This window comes from Manis pentadactyla, chromosome 9, assembly GCF_030020395.1.
Source record: "Manis pentadactyla isolate mManPen7 chromosome 9, mManPen7.hap1, whole genome shotgun sequence".
In the NCBI taxonomy this organism is placed as follows: Eukaryota; Metazoa; Chordata; class Mammalia; order Pholidota; family Manidae; genus Manis; species Manis pentadactyla.
Window position 1 is genome coordinate 23,954,055 of NC_080027.1, and position 18,631 is coordinate 23,972,685.

General features: G+C 41.0%; 1 protein-coding gene across 5 annotated transcripts in view; it reads right to left on the reverse strand.

The window, feature by feature from the left end:
• FAT3 (FAT atypical cadherin 3) overlaps positions 1-18,631 on the reverse strand; it is a 603,349-nt gene that overhangs the window by 154,233 nt on the left and 430,485 nt on the right. Inside the window, exon 5 of one of the 5 annotated variants that reach the window (XM_057507136.1) lies at positions 16,560-16,863. The exons of the other annotated variants lie outside the window; for them this stretch is intronic. Within the exon in view, the coding sequence (XP_057363119.1) occupies positions 16,678-16,863 (186 nt within the window). The 3' untranslated portion in view covers positions 16,560-16,677. Of the gene's footprint in view, positions 1-16,559; positions 16,864-18,631 lie in introns of those variants that run through there. 5 annotated transcript variants of the gene reach the window in all.

Consider the following 18,631-nt stretch of genomic DNA (forward strand, 5'->3'; position numbering starts at 1 on the left):
TTTTTTCGATGTTGTATTTCCTTGGTACGTAATTGGTGTACTACCTTTAGGTGGGTTTATTTTCACTGCTAAGAAGTAGGCTTCAGAACATTTCCATCTATAGAAGTCTCTTTAACATATCCTGTAATGCTGGGTTTAGTGGTTGCAAATTCCTTCAGCCATTGTTTATCTGGGAAATATTTAATCTCTCCTTCAAATTTGAATGATAATCGTGCTGGGTGGAGAATTCTTGGTTGAAGGTCCTTCTGTTTCAAGACATTACAAAATTCATGCCACTCCTTTCTGGTCTGTAAAGTTTCTGCTGAGAAGTCTGCTGATAGCCTGATGGGATTTCTCTTATAAATGATCTTTTTTTCTCTCTCTGGCTGCTTTCAATACCTTCTCCTTATACTTTATCTTTGTCATTTAAATTATTATATGTCTTGGTGTTTTCTTCTGGGGGTACCTTTTTAAGGGATTCTATGCACTTCCAGGACCTGGGTGTCTATTTCCTTCCCCAGATTAGGAAGCTTTTCAGCAATTATTTCCTCAAAGATAATTTCTATCCCTTTGTCTCCCTCTTCTCATTCTTGTAACCTTATTATCTGAATATTGTTTCATTCAGAGTTGTCACACAGCTCTCTTAGCGTTCTCTCATTTCTAGAAATTTTCTCTGTTCTTCAGCTTTGTTGTGTTCCTGTTCTCTAATTTCCATCTCACTGATTATCTCCTTAACTTGCAGCAATCCATTATTCATTCCCTCCACTGGATATTTCATTTCAGTTAATGTATTCTTCAGCTCTGCATGGCTCTTTTTCAACTCTTCATTTTGTTGAAGTCCTCCCTGAGATGAATACTTTTCCACTGATCAGTAAACATATTTATGACTATTATTTTGAAATCTTTATCAAGAAGATTGGTGATTTCTGTTTCACTTAGCCCTCTTTCTGGTGTCTTATCTTCTGTTTTTGTTTTGAACATATTCCTCTGCCTCCTCATTTTATCAGGGTTTCTGTGTCTCTTCCTCTTTATTAGATGGATTTGTATGCCTCATCATCTAGAGAGTTGTGGGTTTATGAGGAAGGCATCCTGTGGTGCCCAGAAACTCAAGACACTTTACTCTCTAGTGCCTGCTTCTCCACTGTGGTGGAGCCCCAGTTGCTGTTGGTGGGCTATGGGTGGGGTCCACTTTTCCGTGTATCTGCCTGCAGTGGTCTCTCTGTCCATAGCAGATGGTACCTTGCTTCAGCTATCTCTTTGTGAGCTGAGTAGAAGTGCTTCTGCTGGATTGTTGTGGGCAGGGCTACCTTTTGCCTGCCCTATGGTGCTGCTGGTTTAAAGGGGTGGTTGGAATGGATGCACAGCTGTGGGGCAGGAGCAGGGTGGTGGGGTTCACAATCATGCAGCCGCCGGGCACACAGGTAGTGGTGCACGTGGGCATGCACTGCCAGGCTAGGACACCTGTGAGGAGGAAGGAGTGCTAGGAGCTGCTCCTGCAGGTGCCTCCTCAGTTGGGCTGAGAGAGTCAAGAGAGCTGGGAAAGCCTCCCTCTGCCTGCCAGGCAGCAAATTCCAATGCTGCTGGGCTGAGCGAATGGATGGGCAGGCAGGTGCACAGGGAAGTGCCACAGGCCTGAGCCACAAGCTAGATGGATGGTCTGGGGCTCTCATGAGCACCCAACCTGTTGGGCTAAGGGATGGCTGAGGAAGTGTCACCCACCTGCCCTTTCTCCTATGGATTGAGTTCCATCCAACTCTTGCCCCTCTGGCACCCTTCCCATTGCTGATAAATCTTTCATACTGTTACCTCTGTGTTGGGCTTTCACAGGACTGTGGAGCATGCCTGTCCTCTACAAGAAGCAGGAGTCTCAGCCTCCTAGAGTCCTCCAACTCTCCCTGGTGTCCAGCCCCACTAATCACCAAAGCCCAATGCAGTGTGGACTCGTGTTCCCACAGCAGGTCTCCAGCATCAGGTGTACAGAGTTCCTGCACATTTATCCCCACCCTGCTCCATTCCTCTTCCTCCTGCTTGTTGGTTAGGATGGGGGAATGGCTGGGATCCCAACTGGTCATGGCTCTGCCACTTGACCTTTCTCTGTGTGGTCTTCGCTTCTTCCCAAGGTGTGGGTGGTCTGTCTGCACGGTCTACAGATTGTTTTCAGGGTTAGTTGTATTTACTGTAGCTGCTTTCTTGGTGTGTGTGTGTGGGAGGAGGTTTCCACCTTGCCCTCCTACTCAACCATCTTTTTCCCCTCCCTAAAGTGGAATGTTTTAAATCTATTTCAAGCGACGCATTTGTGTTGTTTTGCAGGGCTGCCCAGAGTTATTTCTCAAGGTCCTGCTTATCCTTGAGACCTATACTTCTCACAAATACGATAGAAGAAAAGATTACATCTTTTTATACATCTTCCTATGGGTTTACAGGACACCAAATTTATTTGCTATTGATTCTCAATACCCCTCCCTCCAAATCTCAGTGTCAATGTCAATTTAGGAAATAAGTACTTCTGGTTGTTTCTGGTAGCCTTCTCAGAACCAAGAGGGGTGGAAGTTTCTGGATGACTTGACAGCAAGGACAGCAGGGCAGAATGAGGTTTCTTAGCATTGTTACAGCTGAGCAATTCCTAACACTGCATGTGCTCCTGGACTCCTGTGAGTTATGTGAATAATGCATGTTCTGATTTAAAGCAAAGTTTATTGTGCCCAAATTTCAGTAACTAATCCCACTGAATTTAGGAAGAGCTGACTGAAATATACTGAGAATTCTAACTGCTTAGTTTTAGTTATTGTATGTAAAACTTAAACCAACAGGCAATTCTTATTCAATGGCTGGTTTTCCAGTTTTTGTTATTCACATGAGTATATCACGTATTCCTTTATGAACAAACTTTCATACATACACACTGATGTAGACATACACCCTTTAAGTGTGGCTTAGGAAGATGCCTTGGGTGAGGTCCTTAACGTGCCTTTGGCTTGCTGTAAGTAGGGATTAGGATCAAATTATTTGTATCTGAAATCATCACATTAAAATAGAACAAATGCTCTTGGCTATTCTCTAGACCCTAAATACTCTGGCTACCCAGAGAGGAATCCTGTTCCTAATGAAAGGACCCCAGATGAATGGAAATCAGAGACTAACATCAAGGGCTGGCATATCCCTTTTGTTACAGAGAGTAATCAGTAGACGAGGCAGATTACTTGAAATTCCAATTTCTTCCTGTCTGCTGACTGTACACTTCATCTTATGCTTTTCCAAACATTTTGAATTGGGACTGAGAATTCTGTGAAGTATTACTGTTTTAGTCTTCTGAAAGTTGCAATTAAATACACTCTAAGTAGATGTCACCTTGCCACCTTTTTGGAAAGGTATAAGAGGAAAAAAATTAGCCATCAGAGGAAAAGAATTCATAGTTAAGGCTCTTTCTTCTTCCTTAAGCACATTCTGTTGTCTCTTTATGGCAACAAAGGTCTGCAATCAGAGCCTGGTTCAGTCTTTCTAAAGACTTCAGTGAGATGCGCAGGGGTGGGAGGATCGTATCTCCTTTTTTACATGTATGAAAGGAGGGAAAAAAAGACCACCTTAGAAGTGACTAACATTGCATCTGAGGGACAGAACTTTTAAATAAATGGATCTGATTCTGACTTTATAGCTCCAATATTAGGAATCTTTTTTTTTTTCCAAAAGGGTATAGCTGTTGCTATATTAATGACTTTCTTCATGAAGACAGAATTTTTACTCTATCAGCAGTTAAATGAGGCCTGAGGACTTGGAGAGTTTGGCAGGACAATGCTAATGGCTTCTGGCAACAGGGATTCAGAAAGAAAGTGCAGGTCTCTTAAAACGAAAAACGAATTTGTTCTTTTAGTGGTCTTAAGTGGGTCTGAGCAAACACCTAAAGGGTCAATTGTCATCACCATTTTCTATTACTTAACAATTCTGCCTCCAAATGCCATTCTTCTACTCCCTTTCACTCTTTTGCAGTGTAATTGGGCCCTACCGAGTCAATGGGAATTATTTTCATGGTTATCTGAACGCAGCCTGATGGCCTGTGAGTGAGAAATTATGCTGTGCTCTGAGGAGGGTGCACATCTGGGCTTAGTGAGCATCTTGCAAACTGGGATCATGAAAGTCATTATCTTGTTCATTTCATGAAGCTAGTGGGATAGGGCCACTTCAGCTCCAGTTCTCTGCTGGTGCTTCTCACACGGCAGCTCCAGATGGAGATATGAAATGTCTGCATCAGCACAAAGAAGTCGGTCGACAATGAGGATGAGACATCTCCACCACCTAAAAGAGCAACCCGGTTCCCAATTAGGGACCTGTGCATAAAGCTCAAGCAGGATCACACAAGACCTTGAAAGAGGCAGGTCCACACAGTGGAGAGAACCACACAGATTCTGGATCATGTAGGGGGCTGTTTGATTCCCAGTTTTCCACTGCTTCTGAGCTGAACTAGCCAAGTTATTTAAATTATGCCTCAATAATGATATGTATCTCACAGAACTTTTATTAGAATTAAACGAAATATTATGTTAATTATCCAGCAAACATTTTTAGAACACCAGCTACCTGACAGGTAGGCACTGGGGATCTGCTGCTTCTGTCCTCCAAGAGTTTTTTCTCCCCTATTGCAAAATGATTTTACCGTCATAGCTGAACATCCCAATTGCATCACATTCTTACCATTTCTCTTTTTGTGGTGAGAACAGTTAAGATTTATCCTCTAAGCAACTTGCAAGCATATGATACAGTATTTCCAAAGAAGACATACAGAAAGCCAACAGGTACACGAAAAGGTACTAATCAACAGGAAAATGCAAATCAAAGCCACATGTGCTGTCACCTTACACCTGTGAGAATGGCTACCATCAAAAAGACAAGGGTTATCAAGTGCTGGCAAGGATGTGGAGAAAACGGTACCTGTGTGCAATGTGGAGAAAACTTAGTCCATAGGCTCTGTTGGTGGGAATGTAAATTGTTACAGTTGGGAGCTTTGAGAGCTTTGCATTTAATAGTGTATTGTTTCCAAAACAGTGCCTAGCATGTAGCTTATGTTTAATATATGTATGCTCCTTTTTTTTTCTAAATCATTTACCTTTAAAACTTTAAAAAATTATCTTCAAATTGTTCTTAAATTTTATTATTTTTATGAATTTCCTTTAAAATTATTAACAGGTTCATGGAACTAGAGCACTAACTGCAATCCTTAATTTCTATTTGTCTATCTATCTGTCTCTGTCTATGTCCATCCATCCATCCTTCTAATCATTCATTGATGTGCAGTCTGTGCCTGTCAATTTAACACACACACACATCTGGACTGAACGAAGGATTTGGTATTCAGTGGAACTCTGGGGTGGCTAAGAATTTGAGAGCAAAAGCTGTATAAATAATGACTTTCATGACACTGGCCTCATGGAACTGTCTTACGGCAAATGACTTTGTCCTAAGATAATGAAATCCTCTTCCAGGAAAGACCCCTGTGTGAACTCTAATGATTATTCTTTCAGAACGGCAATTCAGTTTCACAATGATGAAAAAGGCTGTGATTAGCCCCCTAGTGACCTGAAGGGTTAATGCTACTTCCCAAAGTGTCAAGCAAACAGTCAAGAAGAACATGGGTGCTGGAAAAATCAGGCTTCTCATTCAGCACAAGGTGGGGTCAGCTAGGCGTGCTCCAAGTCAGATGAGATTTGTTCAGACTCCACTGGGAGTTCTGGATTGCTGGCATTCAAGAATCCTCGCCTGTTTATTCACACATTCTACTGGCCACCAAGTTCTGTTCATTGTACTGTCCAAATCTACCTAAAACCCACCTCCTTCATCCCTACCTTAGTTCAGATCCCAGCCATTCTCCTCTACACCAGGGCAGTAGCCTCCTCCTTGTCTCTTTTAATCTAGTCTTGCTCTGGCTCTAATCCAGGCTCCCCACTGAAGACGCAGGGATCATTTTGTAAAGCAAAGATGGTCATTTGCTCATCAACATTTTCAGCATGATATCCCAACAAACCCGGCCACCATGCCCACTCTTCCTCTGTCTGTGCTTTCTTTGTACACATGCCCTATTCCTTCTTTCTGGAATAAATGCACCTTATTCTTTTTTTCTCTTTGCTTACCTGGCAAACTTTTTCTCTCACTTTTGAGCACCATGTTCCAAATGTGTTGCTTCTTTAAAATACAATATACTTTATTTCTTGAGAGCAGCCCAGAAAAATACAGAGTATTTGATTTGGAAAGTAGAGATTTCACATACTCCCTTGTCTCCAGTTCCCCCTATTATTTGTATCTTATATTAGTGAGGTGCTTTTATTACAGTGGATGAGCCAATATTCATATATTACTATAAACTAAAGTCTCTAGTTTACTCTGGGGTTCACTCTATGCATTGTACATTCTATGGGCTGACAAGTGAATAATGATATGTGTCCACCATTACAGAATCATATAGTTTAGTTTCAGTTCCTTAAAAATCCCCTGTGCTCTACCCAGTCATCCCTCTGTACCTCCAACCCCTGCAAAAGCGTGGCAATCGCTGAACTTTATAGGGTCTCAGAAGTTTTGCATTTTCTAGAGTGCCCTATAATTAGAATCAATTAACTATAACCTTTTCAGATTGGCTTCTTACATTTAGCAATGCGCTTTTCCCCCAAGTTTACTCCATGTGTTTTTGTAGCTTGATAGCTCATTTCTTTTTACCATTGAATAATATTCCTCTGTATGGATGCACCATACAAAATTTGTTTATCCATGCATCTACTGAAGGACACACTGATCTCTTCAGAGTTTGGGCAATGATGAATAAAGCTGCTATAAACATCCCTGTGCAGGTTTTTGTGTGAATCTCAGTTTCCAACTCACTTGGGTAAATACTAAGGTGCATAACTGCTGAATCCTATGTTTAATTTTGTAAGAAACTTCCAAACAGTCTTCCAAAGTAGCTGTACCATTCTGCATTCCTACTAGCAATGAATGAGAGTTCCAGTTGCTCCACATCCTCATGAGCAATCACTGTTGTCAGTGTTTGGAATCTTGGTCATTCTGATAGGTGTGCAGTGTGTATCTTATTGATATTCACCTCTTTTGTTTTTGAGCTTCACTGTTCTACCTTTGTAATGCCCTCAGAATCTCCTATACCAAGTGTCAGTGTTCTTGAACTAGAACTTCTATGATGACTATGATTTTTAGAAATCTGCATGCAATGCAACCACCATGTTATGTGCTTAATGAATGTTCTGTTAATCATAACATTGTCAAACAAGTTAGATAAACAAATTTATGAAATAAACTCAATGGATATAGTTGAGATTTGACACCAGCAACAACTGCAGCACCTCTTACTCTTCAGTTTCACATACAGCTCTGGGATCATCTCTTCCTACCCTTCCAGCCTACCTCCTCTGGGACATCTGCTCAGATAACACTGCTACTCATAGACCCAGAGCCACTGGCCTTTGCACCTGTTCACTACTCATTCCGCACCTCCCTCAGCTCCCTCTCCTCTCAGCTTGGACTCCCCTCTAGCCTACTCAAGGCCTTTGCTTTGCAATTTTCTCTTCTATCTCCTGGATCACTATTTTTGATTCCTTCTGTCCTGTTCATTCATTTAGGAACAAAAACATGCCTTCATAGTAGTCACCTTAAAAACAAACAAACAAACTGAACTGCACCACACCAACCAAAACCTTCTTTAACTCAAACTTTTTTGTTATTTGTGTGGCCTCATTTCTTCACTCTTCTGCACAGCAAAAGCCCCCCAAAGAGCTGCCACTACTTGCTATCTCTACTTCCTAACATCCCCCTCCCATTCAACTGGCCGTTTGTCTCCACAATTCCATGGAAACGTCATAGCAGTCCCGATGCCCTACACTAGCAAAGCCCTTGGTTCATTCTGTCTTCATATGACTTCCTGGACTTCTCCCTACTTCTGACACCTCCAACCTCAGCCATTTCGAAACACTGTCTCCTCTGGGCTTCCAAGGCACTACTCCTTGCATGCCTTCCATCTGCCTTCACTGCCTCCAATGTTGGAGTCTTAATTAAGATGTTGGGCTGCCTGAAGCATTTAGCTCTTTATTCTATTCTGTCTACATTCTCTGTCACATGGCTTCACAAATGACCCATACAGTGTTGGCTGCCAACTTAGATCTCCAGCCTGGCATCTTTCCTTAGAGTTCCAATTCCAGTATAAATCATTTAATGCCTTCCCATTCCATTTGGAGCAAAATCCAATTTTTTTTTAACCACAGCATTTGAATTTTTCTTAGCCATGTCTTGTAAGACCCCTACTTCCAGTCCCCTGACCACTTCCCCAACCCCATCACTTGCTGTCTTACCCATTTATTTGGTTCCAGCCTCTCAGAGTGGCCTTCATTCTGCCTCTGAAACATCCCAATTCCTTCCTATTTAAGGCTTGTGTTGACTCAGGTTGTGAATCTTATCCCCTCCCTCCCTTCTTCTTTTCACTTAGGTCTTAACTCAGATGGGACCTTTTCAGAGGCCATTTGCAGACTCCATGTGATAAAGCAACTCCCAATAATGCAGTCACTCCACTGCATTATTCTACTTCTAACTTGTTTCTTGTCTCTCTTGTCCTACTTTAACACAAGCTACATGAGGACAGGCTCTGTGACTGTCTCATCTCTGCTCCACCCTCAGTACCCAAACAGTGCCTGCCACAGACTGGATGCCAGCTGACATGATCTCATTTAACTGCTGGAGCAATGGTACGTAGCCTTTAGGGTTCATTCAAGTGATTGATTTTTCTGCCTACTTCCCCAGGCAAGGTGAGCCCCTACTTCCTCTCATGCTTTTATAATCATAGGTATAGACTTCCACTTGATCCCTGAGCCAGCTCACTGTAGTTGTTTGCCTAATTTGTTCCAGTAAGAGCTTGTATCCCCAGTGATTAATCCAGTGCCTGATACATATTAAGCACTCAAACAGGTGGGGGTCCCGCTGAATAAATGACACCAAACTGAACTGCAGTTTGCTTCTCTCTCCTCACCTGAGAGAATTATTTTCCCAGAAGAAACAGGTAGACTCCCATACACAGAGTCTGGTTATTAAGAACTCTCACTGTAATGAACTAGTGATGCTCCCCTTTGTACTAAAACATCAGACACTCATAGAATGCTTTGGGGGCTGGACAATTTCACAAAAACATCAGGAAAATTAATTTCCAAAGGTGTCAATTTATCACAAAGGAGTTATAGAACATGCTGGCTTATAAAGTGTTAGCACCCATTAAACAGAAAAGTATGCTTACAAGCGTTGCTGTATTAATCAAATGTCAGACAACAGCAACTATTAAACACTAGAAATACTTCTTTCAAAACTGACACAAAGAACATGAAGATGCATTTACTCGCTCTTAAAACAATTATCTATGCTTTGATGATTCTGGAATCTGTACCTCCAGCTTCACTGTCATACACCTGCTTTTGCCATTTGTATCTAAGTTCCCAATGGGAAGTCTCACTTTTTTGGTTCCCTTGCATCTAAAACATAATGTGCCAAATTCAACTCACCATCTTTTGTCTCCAACCACGTCTGACTGCTGCACCCAGGAACCACCACCCTTTCACTTGCCTAAGCTTATAGCTGTAGGCTGTGCCTTCTCCATTTCATACTGTCAGTGCCTCCTTCCAGAAGACCGCTATCCACCTCTTCATTTCTGTTTCTATTGCTCTCCCCTAGATCTGGTCTATAATCTGATAACTTGTAACAATCACATAACCGGTATTCAAATTTGAAGTCCTTTTTCTCATCTAGGACACTGTACACACAGTGCTAAGACACTCTATCACTTTGCAGAGCAAAGACCACCAAGATTACCCAATTCCATCATAGTCTTGCCTCAGCCTACTTTTGCAAATTGGCTTCCTGAACTTCCAAACATGAGCCTTGGGCTCGTAACCCTAGCATATGCAAAGTTCATTTGAGTCTTCACTCATAACTTTGTGGAACACAGGATTCTTTTACTCATCTTTTAAGTGGTTACCAAGCTGTTTCTTCCCGTGACTTCCAGTTGTATCCAAATTCTCTCATAAGGCTCACACAGCCTGCTGACGTCCAGCTTTGCTCCTCAATCTCTGCTATTTGTGTGTTCCCACCATCCCTGCCCCTTTCTCCACTCTGTTTCCCCTTCTTCTAGGTTCCAGTCAACTATCTACTCCTCAGCAAACCTGCTATTTTCTATGTCTGGCACACTCTGCTCGGTATTTTTCTGCTTAGTAACTTCCTATCATTTTAAACATGAAGTTCAGTGCTTTCCTCCTCTGGGAGGCTGTCCTTTATTGCCTCTGTGCCCTCCAAATCAAGCAAACCTGCTCTGCGGTCCTTGGATGGAACCTAGCAAACTCTCTGGGAAGATTTCTGGCTGTGCATTTTTCCCCCTCACCAAATCATGATATATGCTTACTGAATGAGTGAGTGAGTAATGGGTGAAAAAATACCTAGTGAAATCCCATCTGACTTTCAGGAGCACAGACTGAGTCCATTTGCTTCCACAAGCCCCTCCTCTAGGGCTCCAATTCCATTTCGATCTCTCACTGAATAGACCCCCTAGGGCATCCAGCATTCTCTATTATAATCAAGCATATATTGCCTTTACTCAAGTCTTGCTTCTTCATTCTTGAAAAACTGGTGTCTTACACCTTTCTGGGAATGCTACAGGCATCTACCATGAGAAATAGTTAGTATATTGATGAATGAACTAACTGGGTGGAAAACAGACCCTCAGATGACAAAAATAAAACCCATGGAAAAAGTAAAGCTGAATTCAGAAGGCAGGAAACTATAGGCAACTGAAATTTATGATCTATAAGTTGAATATGAAACTCTAACCACTACAATTGAACTCATTTTGTCCAACAACTATTATGAGATTTTTAGGTGCTACCATTATGCTAGGCAGTGGCATTTTGTCCTAATTTAATACACTGAGGTGACCAAGGATACCACACTTAAATTATAAAAAACCCTGCCAAAGCCCTATTCTACTAAAGATATAAAGATAAGACACAGATGAAGGAGCAACCAACTGTGCTCTTGAGGGTCTTCTTACTGTCCTAAATGTTTTTTTTTCCTCAAAAAAATGAAGCTAAGGGCTTCATGGAAACCCTTAGGCCACCATAGAGCAAGCCACTCTCATTACTCTAGATTTGAGATGATAGGAAATCCATTTGCTATGCAAAGGTCACTGAGAAGGAGTAGGCATGAGTCTGGATCACCAGCATGATGCTGGACCTCCCAGTTTAAATACACATTTTATAAATCCTGCTTCTCTGTGCCCTTCAGGCGAAAAGATAAATGAAGGTAAAAACACTGGTGATCTCACATCTAGACTCTGACAATCCTTAGATTTCTCTTAAGGATTGCCTGGGAGTAAACACTCTAAAATGCAGCAGCAACATAAAAAACACTCCTGAAAAGTGTCAGAGACCCAAAGGCCTAATGGACTTGAGGTGTTCATTCCTCTTGTAGAAACGCATGGGAATTCCATTACCAGCCAGCAGGTTCTCTCAAAGACTAAGAACTCTGAGAAGAGCAGCAATGACAGAGAACTGCAAGAATAAAAATAAAGAAGAAAAGGAAAGGGAACTGGGGGAGCCAGCCTCAATGGTCCCAGAACTGACAGCCACAGGCAATAAGGAGCCAGGCCTCTACGGGTGGGTGAGAGATCAGACAGACACACTGGGAAGTTTGGATGTCGTCTTAAGGACACGGATCATCTCTAGGGAGTATGAGAAAGCAGAAAGGGCCCTACCCAAGATGAACGCTGGAGACGTTAAAGAAAGTCAATCTTGCTGCCCTTGTCAGCTCCCATGGCCCTAGGTCTGTGCCTGTCCCTGCAACCCAACCACATGGCCCACAACACCTGATGCACTGATGATGCTTCACTGTATTCCTCTAGTCTGTTTCAGCAGGCAGGGACCTCATTTTTTTTTTACAAAATTTTGAGTTCTAAGCCAAGTAAAAATAAAAAGTTGTACTACCGAGTCCTCCTCTCAGACACTCAAATTTCACATCATGCCCCCCCCACTTTTTTAAAGCACTTATTACAACTCTAGCTGAATAATTATTTGCGTAACTTATTACATATTTGTCTTCTGTAATACACTATAACTCCCATAAGTTTAGGGATAATTTTTAGGTCACCACTGTCTACCCAATTTCTTAGCCAGTGATTTTGGGCACTTGATATTTATTTAAAAAACTGAGTCCTTGGTTTTCCAGTTTGTTCTCTGAGGGCACCAGATATCAGAAGAAAGCCAAACTGCTAAAAATCAATATGCTGAAATAAACAATGTACAGAACAAGCTGTTTGCCCAAGCCAATTTGCCAAAAATCAATGTGCTAAATTTACCAAAACTCTTCTTGTAACTGTTTACAGAGCTAATGCAAGTTCATATCACACTGGGTGGTTTTAATAGCTTCCAAAGATTTTTAAGGCAACATTAGGTGACTATTTTTTTCATTTGGTCTTAAAAGCAGCATGTTTGTGAATGTTCACTTGATTGAGAGTTAAGAACCAGACTGATTTAGACCTCCATTGAATAGATTTAATATTAAGATAAATTTGATAAAGTCCTGATCTTTGAGTAATTCCATCCTTATTTCCTTCCTACTGCATTGGACTGTGCTCATGTTTCACTGTTGAATCTGTCTGCCCACTGCTACCAAGTTGACGTACCCCATTTATTATATGCCCCAGTTACTACATAACAGCAGATGAGATTATCATTTGAGATGGAATGGTTTTAGACATTTTAGATTTCCTTCACTGCTCCTGAATGTCATTTTCTTTTGTTTTTCAAGTTCAACTGTTCTGTACTTTCAACCAGAGTGACTTATCAGCCTTAATTTGATGTGTCTAGCAACTCACTTGTTAAATTTTATCAAATCATCTGCAAAGAAATTGTTGCAGGCATCTGAGTGTCTTCCATTCTCCAAAGTTCAAAAGATTGCAAGTTTTAGGCATTTTATCTTTCTTTTACTAATGACACAAAGGGTGTATCAGCTTAAGATCTACATTTCTAACAACAGGTAACCAAACTTTCACCATTTCCTATTGATATGGTTACTCTGGGTCTTTCCTCAGCAAATTCATATTTATGATGAATATAAGGGAAACGTGTCATCTTAAAATTGTAGTTGTTGACTCTAAGATAAACCTTTCTGGAGATTAAACATACTGATAAGAAAATTAAGCCACATGTGATCCTTAGTTTCTGAGAAATTAAATATCCTTAAAATGCTTGATATAGAAAAGACAAACTCCAAGCTAGAATATCCAAGAAATTTTCAAAACTAGTACAACAATTCCATCCAATGTGCTGTTCTGAAAACTTAATAGTTGGTATTTTAGTAAATTTGATGAAGTGACTTAAAGCCCTAGCTAGCAGAGTTATTTTGGTAACTGATTAATTTAAACATCTTTTAAATTAGAAAATTAAAAAAAATTTAAAAATTAAAAAAAGTGGATTGAGGAGTATTCTGTTTAGTACACATGGTGTGGGGATCACGGGGAGAACAGTGTAGCACAGAGAAGGCACATAGTGGATCTGTGGCATCTTGCTGCACTGATGGACAGTGACTGCATTGGGGTATGGGTGGGGACTTGATAATATGGGTAAATGTAGTCACCACATTGTTTTTTCATGTGAAACCTTCATAAGAGTGTATAACAATAATACCTTAATAAAAAATAAAAATAAGAAATAAATAATCTACTTGTAGAAGGATATAATGAGAGGTGGAAAATCTCCGGCGGGGCATCTTGACATGGCTTTTGCCACTATTCCACTCTTGACTCAGTGGACAGAAATGCTGAAAATGAGTCTCTATACAAATGTATTTAGCCTGAGGATTATAGTAAAGAGAAGGATCTCTTTTTGAAGAAGAAAAACCACAAAGCTCTTTACACCCCTGAGTTACTGCCACTAAGAAACTTACCTAGAGCTTTTATTAGAAAAATCTCAACTGTATCAGAGGCAACTGATTACAGGAAGAAAATGGCCACTTAGGATACTTTGCAAGATGACATACCCTATAGAGTCAGTTAAAAAAAAAAAGAATTAAAGTAAGAAGATTCTTTTTTTCTTCTCCTATCACATAGCTCAGAAGCAGGTATTTACTTGGACATCATCACACTGGGAGCTGTGTCTGTAGAAAATGAATGCCTGGGGATCGGAAATCAAACTGAACACTGCCTTTGATTAGGTAGTAGGGGGATGCATTTTTCTGTTTGAGACTCAAGCTTGAACCTGAAAAAGATTTTCAGAGATCGACTGCAAAAAATTTTAATAGCAGTGGACAAAGGTCTTTGGTTCTGATGTAATGTTAAATGCTGTGAAGTTGAATGGTTTTCCTGGCTAGACCCAGGCATTCTGCCCTTCACCTGTAAGGAGGAGGCCTCCCTCTACAATTGGTCGTGGGATGATGATTTCACAGCTTTAACAAGGTTGTGAGATTATATTTAATATAATTTCTCACTACCTGCTGCTGATTTTCCTCTTGATGGCTAGCTTAACCAAGAGTGTGGATTTTATTAATTTCTTTACTAACAATAGTCAGTAGGATTTAGGGTGTTATTTCCCATTCTTGTCTTGTTGCTGTTGTGTGTTCACGTGAATGCTTTGGTCTACTCCTGACCTTTTCCCATTGCCGTGAGACCAGTGCCAGCTGGCAAAAGAACAGAATCAAAACAGAAATCATAATATAGTCAGTCCTCCACATTCAGTGTGTACTAACAATAGCATAATTTGAATCCCACCCTGGGTTCCCCCTGCTCCTCTGGCTATAGGGTTCTATTTAATGGTGTGAAATTTAGGAACACAAAGAAATCTTTCTGCTAGATGAATCTGTGGCAAAATTCAAAAGCAAAATTTAAACAGTTTGAGCAATAGCTGCCATTACCCCACTTCCAATGGGGTGATTAACCAAAATTCAATACACATGTAATATATTTAACAATACCCCAGGACCAAATCACCTTCATCATGAGATTTAGTTTAATTAAAATGGAAAGGATAAACTGGATTAGAAACCAGATTCATCTAGATTGTTGTGGTGGATTGTAAAAATGGCCACAACATTTTACAGCTCCTCACATCAACACACAAATTCTATTTCTCTACCTTTTGAATCTGGGCTGGCCTGGTATTCTACCCTGCATGTTTGTATTCCCCGCCCCCACCCCAAATTCCTATGTTGAAATCTAACCCCCAATGTGATGTTCTTAGGAGGCGGGGCTTTGGGAGGTCATAGGGTCATGAGGGTGGAAACTTCATGAATGGGATTAGTGCCATTATGAGAAGAGATCAGAGAGCTAGTTAGCTCTTTCCTTTCTGTGAGAATAAAATGAGAAGTTGGCTGTCTGCAAACTGGAAGAGGGCTCTCACCAGACCCCAACCCTGCTGGCACCCTGATCTTGGAGTCTATAACCAACCTGTGGCACTTTATCACAGCAGCCCAAACTGACCAAGGTATTTGGTGATTTGTGTTGACCAATAAAATACAGTGGAAGCGGTACTGTGCAAATTCCAATCCTGAGCTTCAAGAGGTTTTGTGGCTTCTGCTCTTGCTACACTTAACATCCTGAGATTATTATGTGACCAAGCTAGCAGGTGAGAGGTCATGTGGAGGAGAACTGAGCACCTCGGATGCCAGCCTGCCAGCTGCCAGACACGTGAGTTCAACTCTCACTCAACCAGCCTTCTTATCAGCTGACCACAATCTCTTGAATAAGCCCTGTAAAGTTCAGCTGAGCCAGCTCAAAACAAGCAGAACAACCTAACGGGCTACAACATGGTGAGCTAGATAAAATGGTTGTTGTCTTAAGCCACTAAGTTTCGTTACACTGCAACAGGTAATGGATGCAATTGTGTCTTCTATTTTATACCTTTGGCTCTCCAGGAGAAGCCTTATCACAGTGAAACTCTAAATATTAAACACCTGCCAACTGGTATGAGCATCAAGGATACAGCATTTCTATGTCATAGGGCCATGGACAAGATGGAACTTTCAGAACATTCCTTAGGCAGCTGACGTTTCCACCTTTAATGCTGCAATTACTGTTTGTTTCAACTGAAGACTTATTAGGATCACTGATGCTTTTATAAGTATATGTAAATGAAACCACTACTTCATTCCTTCATCAGGACTCAGCTTTTTCAAGATATCAACTTTATTGAATACAATTTATATGCTGTAAAGTTCACCTGTTCATAAAGTGTGCCATTAAGTGGCTTTTAGTATATTTACAGAGTTGAGCAATACCAAAATCTAGCTTTGGAACATTCTCATCACCCCAAAAGGGACAGAGCCTTTCACTTCGTATTTTCTATTATTGATAGCTGATAAGACACTTTAACATTCCATTTAATTTGTAATAACATATTTCCTGCATTAGCTATGTTAGCCCATGTTGCAACTCATGCCATGTGCCTTGTTCTTATAACAATGCTATGGCATTTGGAGTCCTGGACTACCACACAGAAATCCTAGGAGGATAATAAATGCTGAGTGCAAATATTACTGGCATAAAATAGTTTATTTAACAGATTTCAAAGATGAAATCCTGGTGCATTTAACAATAATTCAGTTTTTTAAAATGCAAAAAAAAAAATTAAGCACATTGAGATGGCTATGAAGACACTTCAAATTACTATTAACAAGATGGAGAAGAGTTAATTAAGTTCCAGACACTGGACTGTGGAATCTGGAAATGGGGATGAAGGCGATGGGACAGAGGAACAGAGCTGAGGTATGTTGCAGACTTCTAGAGGTATTAGGGAAAACTTCCACCACTCCCTTAGCCAGTGTGCACACCGCCAAGTTAAAGGTCCTTTCTTCACCAAATGCTTCACAGGTCAGCATCTCAAGACATTTTTTTTAATGAAAAAAAAAAACAAAAAAACGGCAGGAAAATAGATTCATTTTATAGAAACTAACTTTATCACTCACCTATGTGTATCCCTCTATTTCCTAAAGGTCAACTGGGTTGTATTTTCAAAGCATCTTAAATTACAGGTTAAAACAACTGTTACTGGCAGTGACTTCTTGTTTCATTTTCAGTGTCTCAAGCTCGAGGCAGAAGAGATAATCAATCCCAGAGTTTAAAATATATTAAAGTGCTTCTAAAGATCAATCAGTCATTATTCCACAACAGTGTTGGGAACCTCTGAGTCAGGCACAATGTTAAGCAGTGAGAGGATATATATGGAAATCAACCTCTTATTCCACCTAAAAGATACCCTCTGGGATTCCTCTGGAAAGTAGGTGTATTTCAAAATCCAGATCCCTATATTCTACAAGTTCTGGTCATAGATGACATTAACTAAGCCCCCATGATATGGAAAAAACCTCAAGAGAGTGGAATACAACACACATTTGTCACCCACTTAAAATGGGCTGTGGGAGACATACGGTGACTGACCTCTATGCCTGATGGAGTAACTTGACAGCGCTACACTCAACCTTTCCCCATGCACTAGGTTCCCTGACACAGAAGAAGGACAATGGGAAGTGCAGGATCACTTTTTCCCAGTGTTTCAGGAGTAAGCATCCATTTATTTCAATTACTACTATACTTCCAAAGAAGGTGTGAGCTTTAATAGGAAAAGTCTGTGCGTGTGTCATTAAAATTATATATACACATAAGCATATGCAACTATTGAATTACATATTTAAAGAAAGGGACAATCACAGGAGCTGGATGTGGTAGGATAATAACATGAGAAAATGTAAAGGAAGGGAAGCTGCTACTGGGTAGCACAACAGTTTTATAGTAAGTGGCCAAACTCATCTACTAGAGGAGGGAACGCCTGGCCCAGACTATAAACTCTGAGATCCTGCTATATGGGCCTTCCCTAGGGAACAGCACGTGACCTAGAGAACAGTGTTCTGAGCAGCACGTTTATAAAATAGTCAGAGATGGGAGGGGACATTGTTGTGTAGTGTAATAACTTCAATAAACAAGCACATTATGCTGTAGAATATGTCCGTGGGAAGCCAGAGTAACCACAATCCAGGGATAGAGTGTCTGACAATCAGACTTGAGTCAAGAGCGTATAGCTCAAAGCACAGAGGACAGCCAAAGGTGAACACTTCTCGACAATTCCTTCGGGGGATCAGACACTTATAGGGGATGCAGAGCACTGCTGAGTCAGTCACTCACACTTAAGATCATTAGAATCACCGGTGGTGCGACTGTTCTCTGACAGCACTCTAAGCAGCAAGACTGGATAACCAGAAACTAATGTTCGCTTGTAGTTCACCCATACACAAATATTCGCCGGGCACCTGCTGTGTCAAGTGCTAACACAGAGGCTGGCGATTTGGTGGAGAACAGTATAGACTTGGCCCCAGCCATGAGTTAGTTTATAATCTGTAAAAAGTGGAGAAACTAATAATAAATGAGTAATTAAAAAAATATTATTTCAGCTGAAACCACTTGCAAGCTGTTAAGAAAGCTCAGGCACTTTCATCTTTGGTGCCAGCAAGAAGTTCAAACCCTGTCTGCCCCAGCTTGGCAGCAGGAAAACCTCACCCCAGCCACAAGCACAATATACCCCAAGCCAGTCTCCTTTCCCTGCTTTCTCAAGCCATTTTGGGACCAGCTTGGGAGCTCATCCTGCTCTCCCCA